Genomic DNA, 18793 nt, shown 5'->3' on the forward strand with positions numbered 1-18793 from the left:
TATATATATATTCACTGGTTCATGAAAAGTGGCTTAGGAAACCTCTGAAAGATACATTTTATTACAAAAGGGAACAGACTTTTTGGGGCTTGAAGGGATTTGTACTTGAAGACACTCCAGTTGGCAGGGAGGTCAGGGTGAGCATTCTGCAGACAGAATTGTTTTGAGTCTGCCACTGCTTGGGCAATCTTCACCAAGGTGAACCCGGCCTCCAGCCTGAGCTGCTGAACGCCTTCATAGAGGTGACGCTGGAAGAACCAGCCATGACGGCTTTCTTTGGGCAGGCCACTGTGGATGAAGGCATTCTCAGGCCTCCGGATTACAAATGAGAAACAAAATGTTCCTCTTCACACTCTATTCTGCTGTCTACCTTCACTAGTAACTAGAGAATATTTGCCATTGAACTACATCATAAATCACTATACAATAAAGGGCAGGAACAAAACATTTCAGTGACAAGGCGAAGCGTGAAACAGCAGTAACATACAGACCCACACGGGAGCTCCTGGGTTCCTGTCTGGGACCTCTCTGCATGTGCCAAGCATGTGCGTGTACCTTGGGTCTGGAACGGCTGGAGCTAGGAGTGGATTGCAGTGTGGGGATTTTGTTGGGGGAGACTGTCTATTTCCCTCACTCTCTCTCTCAGATGAAATAGATAAACTTTAAACAATATTTTAAAAACCTTTTCAGTGACTGTACCCTGCATTTCATATTACCTAGCCTGTCAGACATCTATTTTGAGTATAACACATACAGCCAGATAATCAAATGCTGGGACCATGCAGTTAACACAAGCTGAGTATGAAAGAACTGCCCCTCGTGCCTAGAGCAAGGACTCGGCTGAGGAGAACTGTTTGCAAGGTCAACAGTTTGACGAGTTCTGGACCTCACCTTCATTGTGTTACTGTACTGGCCTGCACTCAGTTTCTCTGCCATGGGCCTTATTGCCATACCCCGGTACCCCATAAAGGCACCCCCAGCCTTACTATAACTTTTACAATAATCCTGAAAGAATGCGGATCCACTAAGGCAGCAGCTGCGTAGGGTAGCGGCTGCGAACAGGAGTTACTCCCATTAGACTCACCCCACACTATTGGGAAATGTCAATAAAGAATGCTACATTCACTTCTCCTACTAGGGATTACATAGATAGGCATTAGAAAGGTCTAGATGAAAGCTACTAATGGGCGAATGATCTCAGTAGCCGAGAGGGGCTCAGGGACTCATCCACGAGGTGCTGTTACCCCAAAGACCATAAGCCACCCTTACTCTCAGGACAAGGGAAGATCGCCATTCCCCAAGCCACAGTCATTGTATAAAGCAGCATGTAGAGGGTCCCAAGTACACAGTAACCTTTAGGTCAGTCATTTAGCTACTCACAAGACCACATTCCTTTCCCATGTAGACTCATCCTCTTAGCTGTGGACTACCCCAGAGATAACATAGGTATTTCACTTTAGTATATACTAACCTTGTCTTTACTAAACAGAGACAGGATTTATTTCTAGGCTCTTGTAATTACTGCCACCCCAGCCTGAGGCTGAAGTTCTCAAAAGATGACCTGGGGCTCAAGTTCTCAAGCCAATCTGGGACTAAAGTAATCAAACTAGTCTGGGACTGAAAATTCCTGGAAACCCTCTCATCCAAAGACCCTCCCTGGTAATCAAGATCAAAGAAGAAGATGCACCCAAAAAATGGACTTCCTTGTTCTAAAAATTATGACTGTTTTATACCTAAACAAAACAGATGTCATGTTTATGATTATTGTTCCTATACTTTGAATACCTTACCTTTTGGAGTAAAATCCTTCACTTATTTCGCCCATCCTACCCCTGTAAAACTCCTTCCATAATAAATACGCATGACTTCTGGCCATCAGGGCTGCAGTCTGGAGTTTACTCTGGCTGTAATCGGCTGAGAACATGCTAAAGGGCATGAGGTCTTAGTCTGATTCCTGTTCACCCAGGTCGCCTTCCTGTGCACCCACTCCGGCTGGGGTACGGCTCCCAGCAGTCAGATCATTGTTTCTACTTAACACCTTCTTCATTTGTCTTCTTTTTAAAAAAGAATTATTTATTTAATTTTATTTATTCATTCATCCATTTTAATTTAGTGAGAAAGAGAGGGAAAGTGAGCAAGCAAGCCTTCAGGTCCAGAATTCGAACCATGGTTGGCTACATGGGAGTGTCTACCATGCCACCTGCTGCTCTCCTCATTTGTCATTTTAAATAAATAGGTTTTAAAAATAACTTGTGATGGGACCAGCAGTTAGCGTAATGGCTATGTCGCTGGCCTCCCACGTAGTCGACCACGGTTCGAGTCTCGGACCCGGTGGCTTAAACTCATACCAGGAGCGTGTGCGTGCATGCCCAAGATCCCAAGAGGAGAATGGAGGAGAAGGGATTGCGGCGTGGCCACTCCCCCTGGGGGGTGATTTCTTGCTTTCTATCTCTCTGTCTCTCTCTGTCTGTCTGGCAAGCACACGTGCCTTATAGCAAAAACCTCTCCAAAAAAAGAAAAAAAAAAAAAAACTTGTGATGAGGCCAGCAGGTAGCATGGTGGCTAAGGCCCTGGACTCCCACATGGTCACCTTTAACTGAAATCCCAGAACTAGAAGCGTAAAACTAACTCCAGGAATGTGTGTGTACACAGATGCCCAAAATCCTAAAAGGAGAATGGAGGAGAAGGGATTGTGGCATGACCATCTCCCTCGAAGGTGATTTCTCACTTCCTGTCTCTCAGGTGATCCCATGTACCCTATAGCAAAAAATCTCTCAAAAAAAAAAGCTAAAAAACAAAAACTTGTGGGGCCATCAGGTGGTGTAGTGGTTAAAGCACTGGACTCCCATGTGGTCAACCATGGTTCAAGTCCTGGACCCAGTAACTTGAAAGTCACCCCAGGTGCATGTACACACATGCCCAAAATCTCCAAGAGGAGAATGAGGGAAAAGAGATTGCAGCATGGTTGATCCCCCTAGGGTGTGATTTCTCACTTTTCCTCTCTGTCTCTCTTTGATGAGTACATGTGTCTTATAGCAAAAGTATTTACAAAAATAATAAATAAAAAACAATTTGCTTCAGCTAGTACTAAGATTTACTGATACTTCTTGGTCATTTATCATATGTAGACCTAAGAAAATAATATTCTGAGTGATGGGGGAGGAGGCCAAAGGTAACATCTGTCTCAGGTGTTCTTCAAAGTGGGTAATCCCGAGACCTTGAAACACTCAGATGAGAAGCTATTTTAAATCTGAGGCGTGTCCTGGTATGTTCAGGGATCAATGCGATTAAAGTTATGCTCTAAACTTCAACTTCTAGACCCCAAAATACTCAGACAAATAGAGGAAAGAGTTTGTCACAGAATGACCAGAAACTCCCACAGAGGCACAAGAAATATGAGAAACCAAGAAAATATTTCTCCTCTAAGTGACAAGAACAATTCTTCATAGTCCACAGACAGTATAGTGGAACTCGTGAAAATGTCTGATAGAGACTTCAAAATATTCATAGTGACAAAACTAAATGAGATTCAAGAGCTGAGAGACGATGAACCCCAGAAGATACAGGAGAAAAGAGACAATGAGTTCCAGGAGTTGAGGGAGTTCTTACACGACCTGAAAGAGGAAATACACCATAAAAAGAATCAAATGGAGCTGTTAGAGAGGAAGGTTGCAATACAGGAAATCTAAACCTCTCTCAAAAGGATTAAAAGCAGATTAGTCCACGCAGAAGATTAAATCTTGGATGTTGATGGCAAAACCTCTGACCTAGAAAAGACAGCAACAACAACAACAAAAAAATACGAGAAAATAACTTTTAAAATGAGAATAGTGTATGAGAAACACTAGATATCATTAAGCATCCAAACATCCCGGTAATCGGTATCCCAGAAGGTGAAGAAACTAATAAGGGCATTGATAAGCTATTCCATGAAATCCTGCAAGAAAACTTTCCAAATCTAGAGAGGCATTCAAATATCCACACCCAAGAAATACAAAGGACCCTTAATAGAATCAACCTAAGAAGATCTTCTCTGAGGCACATCATAGCCAGACTGGCCAAATCCACAAAGACAATTGACTACAATTGGTAAGAAACATCAGGTTACTTATAAAGGATATCCCATCAGCCTAACATCAGACCTCTCATCAGAAACAATGCAAGCAAGGAAAGATTGGGAAAATATATTCAAATTTCTAAGTGAAAATCAATTTCAACCAAGAATACTATACCCAGCAAGATTATCCTTCATGTGGGAAGAAAAGATAAAAACATTCTCAGATAAACAAAACCTGAAATCATTTACCAACACCAGACCAGCTCTTCAAGAAGTTCTGAAAGGAGTGCTATACCAGAAAAACTAAAGACACACAGAAATAAGAGGAGAAAAAGCAACCAAGAAAACGATCAACTTAATGTAGGGACAACAAATACCAATAATAGCGTTGAATGTTAATTTCCAGGATTTAAATGGGAAGATCAGATCACAGTAACACTGCCAATTCAACAGAAGAAACATTAATTACATAAGACTGAACTGGATGGGACCAGCAGTTAGCGTAATAGCTATGTCGCTGAACTCCCATGTAGTTGACTGCGGTTCACGTCCCAGACCTGGTGGCTTAAAACTCACGGTGAGTGCGTGTACCTGCATGCCCAAGATCCTGAGAGGAGAATGGAGGAGAAGGAATTGTGGCATGGCCATCTCACTGGGAGCTGATTTCTTGCTTTCTGTCTCTCTGTCCCTCTCTGTTTTTCTGGTGAGCACACACGCCCTATTGCAAAAACCTCTCAAAAAAAAAAAAAAAAGTTAAAAAAAAAAAGACTGAACTGGTGAAATAATTTTATGACCTTTGAGTAAAATATTACTGTCTTTTTCTTTACCATACTTTGTTTTCCCAATTTAAGGAGTTTGTTTTCTTTTGAGCTGTTGATAGGTTTAGCAATTTGGTAAAATGTTTTTTCTTCATGTTTGTTTCTTAAAATGGAAACAAACTTTTCTTCCTTCCTGACCCATCTGGAACTGGAAAATATTTGAGTATTCTTATTTTGTGGCAGAAGGGTTATTTGCATAAGTTAAATAATATCTGTTGCTTTGAATCAGAAATTGGAAATACACGTTATTGGACAGGGTTTTGACTGGAATGTCATATCTGAAGATTAATCCAGAAAACTATGGAACTAAAGTAGATCTCAAGTAAGCCAACAGAAGCTCTTGGGAAGATGGCCTGGCACCATAAACAGTTCTGCCTAGTTGAGAGGGTTAGAGAAGCTATGTGAAAGAATTTGTACCATAAAATAACCTGGACTTCTCCAGTCCAGCATTGTAATCAGTAGAGATTGCAAAAGAGCAACCACAAGAGGGTTATCTTGAAGAAGACTTTGAAGAAAAAGAAACTGATCTTTGCTAGTAGATAGCATATCATAGAGTACTTTGTAGGCAGAGTTGAATCGAGAAGGTTGTGTGCTGGGTGTTTGCTTTTCAACAGTTTGAGTAGTTGACATGTAAATATTTTCTCAAAAATATTTAAAACCAGGACCAACAGTTGGCATAATGGCTATGTCACTGAACTCCCATGTAGTCAACCACAGTTCGAATCCCAAACCAGGTGGCTTAAACTCACGCTCGATGCGTGTGCGTGCGTGCCCAAGATCCCGAGAGGAGAATGGAGGAAAAGGGATTGTGGTGTAGCCATCCCCTCTGGGGGTGGGGGGTGATTTCTCGCTTTCTATCTCTCTGTCTCTCTCTGTCTGTCTGGCGAGCGCACGTGCCCTATAGCAAAAACCTCTCCAAAAAAAGAAAAAAAAATTAAAAAAAACATTGTCAATGTAAATTAGGTTATATTATTAAAGATGTAATTAAGCTATATATACCAGACACACATATAATTGGTGTGGTGGTTAAAGATGCTGGACTCCCACATAACCAACCACGGTTCGACTTCCAGACCTGGTGGCTTGCTTTCTCACTTTCCCTTTCTTTCTTTCTCTGTCTCTCTCTGATCAAACTAGAAAATAATAATAATAAAGTTAAATAAAATAGTTCTTTTTTTTTTTTTCACTTCCAGAGTCTTTTTTATTGGCCACTTAGAGCTACAACATTAGCCGTTTCCACCAGAAGTTCTACTTTTCCTTGTGCTTTTCTTCCTGTGTCTCTCAGCTCTGCAGAGCCTGTTCCCAGGAACACAGGCCTACAAGACAAACGAGAGGCGAGCAGGTACGCCAGATCCCTTAGACAGTGCAGCTGCAGGTCGTGAGGAAGGGGTCAGCTCTGTGGGGTCCGGCCACCTTACCCTGAGCCACCTCCTTCTTCAGGGAAGGTGGTGTCAGAAACCAGTCCCAGGTGCAGCCAGGCTACACCACCAGAGGCCAGCTTCAGTGTTTCTTTCCCTCCTCTTGTGCCCACTAAGACCAGGTTCAGATCTGAGGGGAAAGGGAACCGGAGGATGAATAAAATAATTCTTTAAAAACATTCAGTCTTTCTAAAATTTTGAAGGTTGTTTATTATTTGAAATTTTGGAACTTTTTTATTAACTGTCAAGAACTATGGAGTATGAAGAAAAAAATGTTTATATGTAAAGTGTGTCATAATGTAAAATTGAATAAATACATGATTTTTTTTTAAATTAAAAAGTATGGGACCAGCATATGGTGTAATGGCTACGTCGCTGGACTGCCATGTAGTAGACTATGGTTCAAGTCCCGGACCCGGTGGCTTAAACTCATGCCAGGCCCATGTGCGTGTGTGCCCAAGATCCTGCGAGGAGAATGGAGGAGAAGGGATTGCAGCGTGGCCGGCCCCCCCTGGGTTGTGATTTCTCACTTTCTATCTCTCTGTCTCTCTCTGTCTTTCTGGTGAGCGCATGCACCCTATAGCAAAAACCTCTCCAAAAAGTAAATAAATAAATAAATAAAATTTAAAAATTAAAAAATAAAATAAGAAAGGGAAGAATGAAGAAAACTAAATGTTCACTGAAACACACATGGCACAGTTAAATGTAGAGACTTGATTTTTTTTGAGAGAGATTTTTTTTGCTATAGCATGTGTGCACTTGCCAGAAAGACACAGAGAGACAGAGAGACAGAAAGCAAGAAATCACCCCCCCCCAGGGGGGATGGCCACGCCGCAATCCCTTCTCCCCCATTCTCCTCTTGGGATCTTCAGGATGCACATGCACGCACCCAGCGTGAGTTTAAGTCACTGGGTCTGGGACTCGAACTGTGGTCAACTACCTGGGAGTCGAGCAACATAGCCATTACACCATCTGCTGGTCCTGAGATTTGATATAAAATACCTTGAGTTTAAATCCTAAAAAAAATTAAAAGGGGACAACCCCATACAGCTTCATTTCACTGAGAAGAGAATCCATTATTCCAGAAGATCTCTCCAATCTATTACTGCCTTTATTGTTTAAGAATTATTTATTGAGGGGACCAGCAGTTGGCGTAATGGCTATGTTGCTGGACTCCCATTTAGTTGACTTTGGTTCAAGTCCCGGACCCAGTGGCTTAAACTCATGCTGGGCATGTGTGCGTTTGTGGCCAAGATCTCAAGAGGAGAATGGAGGAGAAGGGATTGTGGCATGGCCATACCCCCTGGAGGATGATTTCTCGCTTTCTGCCTCTCTGGCGAGTGCATGCACCCTATAGCACAAACCTCTAAAAAAAAATTCTTTATTGGGGACCAGCAGATGGTGTAATGGTTATGTTGCTGGACTCCCCTGTAGTTGTTTGTGGTACAAGTCCTGATCTGGCCACTAAAACTCATGGTGGGCACGTGTGCGTGCGTGCCCAAAATCCCAAGAGGAGACTGGAAGAGAAGAGATTGTGGTGTGGCCATCCCCCCTGGGGGAGAGTGATTTGTTGTTTTTGTCTCTCTGTATCGCCAGTGAGTGCATGTGCCCTATAGCAAATATCTCTCTCAAACAAAAAAGAATTATCAATTTTATTTGTCATCATCATTATTATTATTAGAGAGATTTTTGCTATAGGGTGTGTGCACTTGCTGGAGAGATCAAGAGACAGAAAGAGAGAAATCACCAGGGCACGGCCATGCTCCAATTTCTTCTCCTTCACTCTCCTCTTGGGATCTTGGGAATGCATGCACACATGCCCAATGTGAGTTTCAAGCCACCAGGTCCAGGACTCAAACTGCAGTTGACCATGTGGGAGTCTAATGATATAGCCATTATGCCATCCACTGGTGCAATCATTACTATTATTTTTTAATTTGCTAAAGGGCACACATCCTCACCAGAGAGAGACAGAGTGGCAGGGGTGTGGGGTGTTGGTGAGAAAGCAAGCTGCTGGATCCAGGATTTGAATCACAGTGGCTATGTGGGAGTCCAGTGCCCTAACCACCATACCTCCTGCTGGCCTCTCTATTACTGCTTTAACTAGACAGAAAGCACTTTTCATTTTAATTATTTTAGTTTAGTTTAATTTTAGTTTTTGCTATAGGGCACATGTATCGGACAGAGATAGAGAAAGCAAGAAGTCATCCCCTCACAGAGGATGACCATGCCACCATCCCTTCGTCTCCTCTGGAGGCTTGGGATTTTGGCACACACACATGTAGGCCCAGCATGATTTTCAGGTCACCTGAATCTTCATGCTGCTGGCCCAGCACTTTCCATTTTTAAAACTCCCTGGGTTTTTTGTTTGTTTGTTTTTGAAGATTTTTACCGTGCACTTCCTGGAGAGAGATGGAGAGAAACAATGAGAGGGAAAGTGAAAAATCACCCCCTGTGGGGGATGGCCGGGCCGCAGTCCCTTTTCCTCCATTCTCTTTTTGGGGTTTGGGACACATGTACACATATTCGTGGTGTGATTTTCAAGCCACCAGGTCTAAGACTTGAACTGTTCTGTGGCCAGAACCTTAACCACCACATCCCCTACTAGCACCCCAGGTATTTTTAATTGCAAAATTAATACATGAATATATGCTAATTGTAAAAACATTAGACTAATCTAGCAGTATATAGAGCAAAAGCGAAGGTAGCGCTCTGACCGCCTTCCATCCTCTCATCTCACTAGAAGTCTGTGGATCCATGCACCCACACAACACAAGTAGGTCACATCTTCTTTTGCAACTTGCTTTTACTTTTAACAATGTATCGACTTCATTTTTAACAGCTGTATAGCATCTCAACATGATTTATTTAATCCATCCCTTATCAATAGAAATTTGGGTGGTTTCCAATATGTTGTACTATTACTAACAATGCATTAATTAAAGTTCTTATTATAAGTTATCTTGTCACATATATAAAATTTCTCTAGTCTTGAGCCCAAAAGATTGAACTGAGAGTGCAAAAGCTATGCATACTTAACACTTTCTGTTTTTTTGTTTTTTTTTTTGTTTTTAATTTGCCAGAGAGCGCATGCGCTCACCAGCGAGAAAGACAGGGAGAAGGAGAGGGAGAAAGCACCAAGCACCCCCATACCGCAAGAGGGTATGGTCACACCACAAGCCCTTCTCCTCCATTCCTCCGTCCTGTCAGGATTGGTGGCGCACACATGTGCACTCACCATGTTTTTAAGTTGCTGGAGCTGGCATTTAAACCATGCAATCAGTCATGTGGGATCCGGCTGCTTTAACCACCAGTCCATGAAGCAGGTCTGCATATTCGAACATTTTAATAGTGTCAAGTGCCCTTCCAAAGAGACTGTGTTAGTTTATATTTTCACAACAACACTGAGTGCCGTTTCCCCATATCTTTATCAATACGAGGTACTGTTTTTGAAATTTGGAAGGCACCCTCTTAGATGGTCTCTTTTGCAGACAATGCTCTGGGACTCACTTGGTACTCATTTTTCTTTCTTTTTTTAAAACAATTATTTATTTCACTTTGTTTATTCGTTCATTTTATTTTAATTTGATCAGAGAGAGAGAGGGAAAGTGAGAAAGCAAGTCACCAGATCTGGGACTCAAACCATGGTCGACAATATGGGGGTGTGTAGCGTCTTAACCACCATGCCACCTGCTGGCCCCGGTACTCACTTTTCTAGGAGTTTGTCATAATTGTCAGTCAGCAATTTTCGTTCTTTTTCCAAATCTTCAACTCGCTCCTGAAACTAAGAATGACAGTAGGGTCCTTGGGATAAAAGTTTAAAATCTCTTGCCTTGCACGGGTTTTTTCTTTTCTATTGAAGGGTGAGGCTTGGATCAGATCCTGTTTATGAGGGGTCACTCAACTACAAAGACATGAACCAACCGAAGGTGGGCTAGAAACATCTACAGGAAATAGCAAGGATTCCTCCTCATGGTATCTGGCTTTTCACTGTTAGGAAAGCAGCAGAACATTACGAAAAGACTTTGGAAAACAGAAATATAAATCACAGCTTTTCCCCTAATGGTGTCATCTTAAGCAAATGATTTAACCACACGGAGCTTCATTTCTCTCACCTGAAACAATGAAATACTCATGCTGTTACTAAGAGACACACTTCCATCTTTGACATGGGAATGGAGCACAATGGATGGTATCTTTCAACTACTGTTAGGGATCGTCTGGAAAGCCATGACATATTCTTTTTTCTGTTTTTCTACGCAAACATGCCATGACTTTTCCAATGACCCAATACTTACCTCCTTCAGAGTTATGTGCAAGATAGACACATCTTCCAGTTGACTTTTCAGGCTCATAGCCTTCTTACTCTCCTCCTTCAGCTCCGCCCTGAGCTCATTCACTTGCTTGAGGAGCGCATCATGGGCTGCACTCAGGATTCCCTGGTTCTAAGGCAAAAGGGAAGTTGTCTCAGGAATAGTCATAGCACCGGGCAGGAGTGTTCCTGAGAGAGCAGCAACCCTAGCATTCCCTAGTGGCTGTCACGAAGGAGAACTTAGCTTATAGCATGCTGCCTCTGCACTGGAGGTGGACCTAGTTCTACACCCCAGCATCATCCTGCAAGTACAGACTCCCCGTTAGGAGGGTCTTTCATTTTGGGCAACTGCAAGTCATCACGGGAGCCTTAATGTTCCTGAGGTTCGAGTGAGTCTCTGGAGCCTTGTTAGGGGCTACCTTCCAAACTGCCTTATCTGTCCACGCTGTTCGATTGCTTTTTATGCTGCCATCGTCCTCTGCACCTAGCAAAGTGACCAGTTAGCTCTAGCAGTGTGCATTTTTCTGGTGAAGTCCTCTGATGAGGGATGGCCATGGTGGGGCGGGTTTGGAACGGCCTCAGTGGCTCTTACTCACGGACGTTCACTCAGCTGCAACAACTTTGTTCTATTTCACCACCTCACACACGTTAGATAAATACTTTTAGGAAGTCTTGAGCAAATGCTATAACATGTCCCATAAAATAGCCCAATAAATATCATTCCAAATATTTCTCAACCCCGATCTCGCATGTTCTCATAAACATAGAACCTTCTGATAAAAGTAAAGGTATCATTTGTCTTAATAGAGACTATATGACAAAATAACTTTGATTCAATTGGTCACATTCTAGTGTCATATTACTTGGAGATGAAAATGGTTTTTTGTTTGTTTGTTTGATAACTCTAATTACTAAGAAACAGAGATTCAAAGAAACTTTATTTGGTACCTTCTGGAGCAATGTTTCATATGCCTGAAAAAGAGAAATAGGTATTATTTTACTGATTTATCAATTTTGCATATTTGATGTTTATTGCTGTAATAAAAATATTTAGTATTTATTTTAAAAGACATTGTAGGGAACTAGCAGTTAGCGTAATGGCTGGACTCCCATGTAGTCAACCACGGTTCACGTGCCAGACCAGTGGTTTAAACTCACGCCAGGCGTGTGTGCGTGCGTGCCCAAGATCCCGAGAGGAGAATGGAGGAGAAGGGATTGCGGTGTGACCATCCCCCCTGGGGGGTGATTTCTCGCTTTCTGTCTCTCTGTCTGTCTGGCGAGTGCACGCGCCCTATAGCAAAAACCCCTCCCAAAAAAAGACATTATAAAAATCCCAGAAGTCAGGTCAATTTGGGTACCTTTTTATAAATTGGTGCTATTTTTCCCACCTAAGCTTGTCAGGTAGTCGGTGAATGCAATCATATAATTTCTTTCTCTTTTTTCAGGTTTTTGCCATAGGTGCAGGGGCTAATTTGCAAGAGATGACAGAGAAAGAGTGAGAGGGAAAATAAGAAATCACATCCCAGGGGGATGGCCAGACCGCAATCCCTTTTCCTCCATTCTTCTCTCAGGATTTTGGGCATGCATGCACACACCCAGTCATGATTTTTCAAGCTACAGGGTCTAGGACTTGAACCACAGTGGGCCTTGTGGGAATCCAGTACCTTAACCACTATGCCTGTTGGCCCATTGCTTTAAGAAGAATAGAGTCACTTACTCACATTTGCATAGTACTTGGTAGATTATTTGAAAAGATGTTTAATATCCAACTCGGTGCTGTTACTCACTATTCTTCAGAAAGACTTCTTTTCAGTTTTAGAAAGAGAACAAATGGGACCAGCATTTGGCATAATGGTGACATTGCTGGGCTCCCATGTAGTTACCCATGGTTTGAGTCCCAGACCCAAAACTCATGCCAGGCATATGTATGTGCATGCCCAAAATTCTGAGAGGAGAATGGAGGAGAAGGGATTGCAGTGTGGCCACCCCCCCCAAGGGGTGATTTCTTACCCTCTGTCTCTCAGTCTCTCTCTGTCTCTCTGGCAAATGTACCTGCCCTATAGCAAAAATCTGTCCTAAAAAAAAGAGAGAGAACAAACAGTAATCATAACAACAGTTACTCCACTCTAAGTTGAGCAGTTGCTGTGTGTTTTATGTTACTATGTGATTCATTATCTGCCATGTTCTGATCTTTATAACTATTTCATGTATAGATCCCATTTAGTCAATGCAGCAAATATGAAAAGCAAGAATTATTATTATTATTTTAATTTTGCCACAGAGGGCCTGTGCTTACCAGAGAAAGAGAGAAAAAGATAAAGTGAGAAAGTACCATCCCCATGGGGGATGGTCACCCTGCAATCCTTTCTCTTCCATTTCTCTCTCCTTTAGAAAATTTGGGGGGAACCAGCAGTTAGCGTATTGGCTATGTCGCTGGACTCCCATGTAGTCCACCACGGTTCGCGTCCCGGACCCGGTGGCTTAAAACTCACGCCGGGCGCGTGTGCGTGCGTGGATGCCCAAGATCCCGAGAGGAGAATGGAGGAGAAGGGACTGCGGCGTGACTATCCCCCCTGGGGGGTAATTTCTCACTTTCTGTCTCTATGTCTCTCTCTGTCTGTCTTGCTAGCGAACTTGCCCTATAGCGAAAATCTCTCAAAAAAATAAAAATAAAAAAGATGCTCCTTAGACTCTTGAATTCCACCATTGAGATGTCACTTTCTAATGTGTGGTAACGAGAAGAGACTTGGTGCCAGCCTGGACTTCCCCTTCTCTGCTCCTTACTATTTTTACTGCTTGAGCAAGTTACTGAACTTCTTTGAGGCACAGTTCCCTCATTTGCTAAATGCACTCGTTCTGAGAGTTGCCAGGCTGAAAGATCATGACTGTAGGCACCTGCAACAGAGTCCCACACAGGATGTGCTTAGTAAAGAAAGGCTGGTTCTCTCCCCTTCCCCTGTGACTGCTTTCGGATTCCCAATTTAATTACATTTTGACTGTGGTCCTAGGCTGGAACCTATCCTGACAGAAGTCCACTTAATTCCACCTTAGCAGGCAGGGCTCGAGCTTTCTTCCTAATAGAGAAACAATAGAAAAACACTGGGAAAGAATGGACTCCGAGTTGCAAGGCCTGGATTTGAGTACCACCTACACTTTGTGTCATCTTAGACAAGTAACGTGGCCTCCCTGAATTGTGGTCTCCCATATGTAAAATGCAAAGCATGAAGCTAATCTCTTAACTACTTGTGTGTCCTTCCCTCTCCAAGAAAATGATGACTCACCTCTTGAACCTCTGCTAATTGTGCTTTTGTCACCACCAAGGAGGCATTCCTTTCATGAAGAAGCTTCTTAAGTCGAATGAGCTCTACGTTTTCCTTGATGGAAGCTCTATAGAAAGAAGTGACTCAAAAAAATGGGGGGGGGGGGGTTTAAGCAAACATAGATACCAGAGACGGTGTGGGAGGAGAGTGGGAGATGGCAGAGGGTAAGAGATAGGGAATCAAGGATGGGGGAAAAAAAAAACATACAGGAAACAAGAAATGGAAAATTATTTGTTGATGATAACATGTATGTTGATGTGCTTGATTGAGCCAATATATAGTGTACTCTGGATGGAAAACCTCATTTTGTATGTTGTAATGATGTACAGTGAAGGAATGTAAATAAATAAATTTTTTTAAAAAGGAGCTAAAATTTTCTGTTCGAGAATGGCCAGAGCTAAGTACCCCTTCCTCTTGATTGTCACCAGTGAGGACATCTTCTCTCTTCCCTCCTTTCTCCCCCATAGCACGTCAGGAGCAGAGAGTGCACGTACTGCCTGGTAAATCTCTGTTCTCCCACTTCCTCTCATGCCAGCTAAGACTTGGTAGAGAGACCGCTAACCTTAAACTCTGTGTTCTGAGAACACATAATGACTATTTTTTAAAAAAATATGACACACAGGGGACAGCAGTTAGCGTAATGGCTCTGTCACTGGACTCTCATGTAGTCGACTGCGGTTTAAGTCCCGGACCCAGCGGCTTAAACTCACGCCAGGCGTATGTGCGTGCATGCCCAAGATCCCGAGAGGAGAATGGAGGAGAAGGGATTGCAGCGTGGCCATCCCCCCGGGGGGTGATTTCTTGCTTTCTATCTCTTTGTCTCTCTCTGTCTTTCTGGCAAGCACACGAGCCCTATAGTGAAAACCTCTCCCCCCCAAAAAAAGAAAAAAAATATTATGACACACAGTTTCCTATAAACCCTGCAAAGTTCAACTATGTCAAGCTTTCTTTTAAAGAAACCAGGGCAGGGACCAGCAGTTAGTGTAATGGCTATGTTGCTGAACTCCCATGTAGTCGACCTCAGTTCAAGTCCCAGACCTGGTGGTTTAAACTCATGCCGGGCGCGTGTGCATGTGTGCCCAAGATCCTGAGAGGAGAATGGAAGAGAAGGGATTGCGGCGTGACCATCCCCCCTGGGGGGGTGATTTCTCACTTTCTATCTCTTTGTCTCTCTGGCAAGCGCACGCACCCTGCCTCACAAAAAAAAAAAAAAAAAAAAAAAAAAAAGAAGCCAGGGCAATGATATCAACAACAAAAAGCTAAGAGAGCTTTTATGGGGGAAAAAATCTGTCATATTATCAACTTGTTTAAAATATGGATGGGAATACAAAGGAAGATTATTATTTCTAAACCTAGGAGAGCGTATCTTTTGCAAGAGATACTGAGGACTATTTGGGCTCCTACACTCTATCTCAGTAAGTCTCATTCTTAGGTGTTCATCAGAGTTGCCTGGGAAGATCTTTAAACTTACACCGCGTGGACTTCACCCTCAAAATATTGAAGGAGGGAGGCCGGCAGGCGGCATGGTAGTTAAGGACGCTGGACTCCCACATGGCCTGCTGCTGTTTGAGTTCCGAACTTGGCAGCTTGCTATCTCACTTTCTCTCCCTCTCTCTGTCTTATTCTCACTATTATCCCTCTTTATTCAAATAATAAATAAATAAGTTAAATAAAATAATTCTTTAAAATATATATTAAAAGAGGACTCCTGGGGTGGGGCTCAGGCATCTGTGGTTTTAAAAGGTCTCCAGGTTGAAAACTTATGTCCACATAAAACCTGCCCATGATGTTTATAGTAACTATTCATAATTACCAAAACTTGGAAGTAACCACAATATCCTTCAGTAGCTGAATGAATAAACTGTGAATCGTCCAGATAATGAAATGTTACTCAGTGCTAAAAGGAAATAAGCTATCAAACCATGAAAAGATGGAGGAAACTTAAATGCCTGTTACTAAGTAACATAAGCCAATCTAAAAAGACTACATACTGATTCCAGTTGTATGGCATTTTGACAAAAGAAAAATTATGGAGAAGATAAAAATATCAGGGGTCAGAGAAGGGAAGTATGACTAGTTGGAGCACAAAGGCTTTTTTAGGACAGTGAAAATATCCTGTCTGATACTACAATGCAAATAACAAAACCCAAAGAATGGGGACCAGCAGATGGCGTAATGGTTACCTCACTGGAGTCCCACATAATTGACCATGGTTCGAGTTCCAGACTAGGCAGTTTAAACTCATGCTGGGCACGTGTGCGTGTGTGCCCAAGATCCCAAGGGGAGAATGGAAGAGAAGGAATTGTGGTGTGGCCATCCCCCCTAGGGGGTGATTTCTCGCTTTCTGTCTCTCTGTCTCTCTCTGTCTTTCTGGTGAGCTCATGTGCCCTATAGCAAAAACCACTCCAAAAAAAAAAAAAAAAATTCATTTCTTGGGACCAGCAGATTATGTAATGGTTATGCCTCTGAATTTCCACAGAGTCGACTGTGGTTTGAGTCTCGGACCAGTTGGCTTAAAACTCATGTGTGTGTGTGCATACTCAAGATCCAAGGAGGAGAATGGAGGAGAAGGGATTGTGTGTAATCATCCTCCCGGAGGGGAGATTTCTCACTTTCTGTCTCTCTGACAAGCACATGCCCCCTATAGCTATAAATATCTCCCTAAAAATATTCATTTCTTAACCTACTAGGGTCTCTGGGTCATCTTCTCAGATTGAATTTAATCATGAACATTCTTTCTTCCTCTGAGCTGGAGAAAAGGTGCAAATAACAGTTCATTATGCTTTGAGGCAGGGAACGCCACGCTCTTACCGAAGCTCTGCGGCCTTCTGAGCACACTCCAGTGCACTTCTCTGATCACCGTTTTCAACCTTGGACCACATCCTCTGAGGAGATGTGGGTGGTTCTTCCACGTGCATAGCATGGCTGGTCATCATGTGAACACTGGGAAGCACGCACCGACCAATGAGTCTACCCATAATTACGACTTTGCTCAAAGAAATTACATGGTTAGAATTAGGAACACTCAACACCAAAAGGAGAAACCGTTGTTCCAGGGGGTTAAAAAATGGGTTCTCACTGGGACCAGCAGTTAGCATAATGGCTGTGTCGCTGTCGACCGCAGTTTGAGTCACATACGTAAAAAGAAGCTAAAGGAGTAAGTAATCGTGGGGCATGTGTAGGACAGTCTTACAAAATATAGCTTTTAAAAGTCCAAAGGAAATAACGTATAAATGTAAATAACTTCTGGGCTTAAAAATGCAAAGGGAAAAAAAAAATATCTTCAATTGAGGAAAGGACCTTTATTTTCCTTTCCTCAGAGGACAGAGAGATACTTGTTTTCCATTCTCAAGCAAGGAAGTTGGATTCTGACCTCGGGTTGCTTTGCATCTTCTCTGATGATCCTGGAAAGACTAAATCACCAACGTTCATATGTTCCCTAAATGAAGTAGTTCTAATTAAAGCTGCAGGAGTAACAGCATGGGATAAATGAAAAGCACTCACAGTTCACTGGGTTCACCGGATAGTTCATCTCTGGTTTTTTCATTTGTCACATGCTCCTTGAACATGGGAGGGGCCGTGTAGCTCAGCCTGTGTCTTGGCCCTGAAAGTTCAGGCAGAAGCTGCAGATGTTGACAACAACACCCTCCAGAATGCCTGGAAATAGGGAGCTGAGACCTGGGGGAATTCTCACATGACAAGTGGACCCAAAAGAGAGGTCACCTTTATCTTGCATAGAACGGATTGCATACCTCACAGAGATTACAGGCTCTTGAGTGAGTGATTAGAAAGGGATGAAGAAAGAGAGGGACAAGCCTGTTTGTGGCACAGACCGTGTGCCTAGTCAAACACCTCTTTATCCCTGCTACACAATGGGTGGCCAATAATGCTGAATTGCTAAATGGGATTGAAATAGAGACTCAGTATTTCTATTTTTAGCTGTTTCTGCAGAGATTTGGTAGTCTGATATAGGGGCCCATACTAAACAAATAAAGGTGTACTTACTTAAAAAGTAAGATTAGGGGCCGCAGGTGGCATGGTGGTTAAGGGCACTGGATTCCCCCATGAATGACTGCGGTTCGAATCCTGGACCTGGTGGCTTGCGTTCTCACTTTCTCTCTCTCACACTTTGTCCCCCTCTGGTCAAATTAAAATAAATAAAGTTAAATAAAATAATTCTAAAAAAAAAAAGTAAGATTATTTAGGGGCCAGCAGGTGGTGTGGTGGTTGGGGTGCTATATTCCCTCATGGCTGACAGTGGTTCAAGTCCTGGAACTGGCAGCTTGCTTTTTCACTTTCTCTCTCTTGTTCCCTCTCTGGTAAGAGTATATGCCCCATAGCATTGAGAGAGAAAATAAATAAAAAATAAATTCTTTTTAAAAAACTAAGGTAAGAATATTTAAATAAAATGCTGTGGACAGACCCTGTAGTCCAGTGGTTAGAAGAACCAGATCCCATATCGCTGACAGTGGTTCAAATCCTGAACCTCACAGCTTGAAAAAACACTCGGCACATGTGCATGTATGGCCAAAATCCAGACAGGATTGAGAAATGGAGATGAGACTGCAGTGTGAACACATCCAATTCGTTGGTGCTTTCTCCCTCTACCTGCCCTCTCTGGAGAGCACACGCACTGTTTGACAAATAAAAGTAAAGAAACGAATAGAGTAAATCAATAATAAATAGGTGTGTAGATTTTCTCCACCCAGGCTACTCTTCCCTGATTTAGTCCATGGGAATGGGGTGACTTTACTGTAGAGGTTCAGTATTGAGATCAATCTTTCTTCCTTCCTTCCTTTCTTTCTTTTTCTCTTTCTTTCTTTCTTTCTTTCTTTCTTTCTTTCTTTCTTTCTTTCTTTCTTTCTTTC

The 18793-nt window shown here is 42.6% G+C and overlaps 1 protein-coding gene and 2 pseudogenes across 1 annotated transcript in view; all 3 read right to left on the minus strand.

The window, feature by feature from the left end:
• RPGRIP1 (RPGR interacting protein 1) overlaps positions 1-18793 on the minus strand; it is a 79805-nt gene that overhangs the window by 43230 nt on the left and 17782 nt on the right. Inside the window, exons 4-9 of the mRNA XM_006161422.2 lie at positions 17430-17529; positions 16737-16949; positions 13887-13992; positions 11554-11577; positions 10592-10738; positions 10004-10077 (exon numbers count right to left, since the gene is read on the minus strand). Of these exons, the coding sequence (XP_006161484.1) occupies positions 10004-10077; positions 10592-10738; positions 11554-11577; positions 13887-13992; positions 16737-16949; positions 17430-17529 (664 nt within the window). The remainder of the gene's footprint in view (positions 1-10003; positions 10078-10591; positions 10739-11553; positions 11578-13886; positions 13993-16736; positions 16950-17429; positions 17530-18793) is intronic.
• On the minus strand, positions 62-265 carry LOC102477832 (guanine nucleotide-binding protein G(I)/G(S)/G(O) subunit gamma-5 pseudogene; annotated as a pseudogene).
• On the minus strand, positions 6322-6448 carry LOC114004555 (uncharacterized; annotated as a pseudogene).

This window comes from Tupaia chinensis, unplaced genomic scaffold, assembly GCF_000334495.1.
Source record: "Tupaia chinensis unplaced genomic scaffold, TupChi_1.0 Scaffold138584_1, whole genome shotgun sequence".
NCBI classification, from domain to species: domain Eukaryota; kingdom Metazoa; phylum Chordata; class Mammalia; order Scandentia; family Tupaiidae; genus Tupaia; species Tupaia belangeri.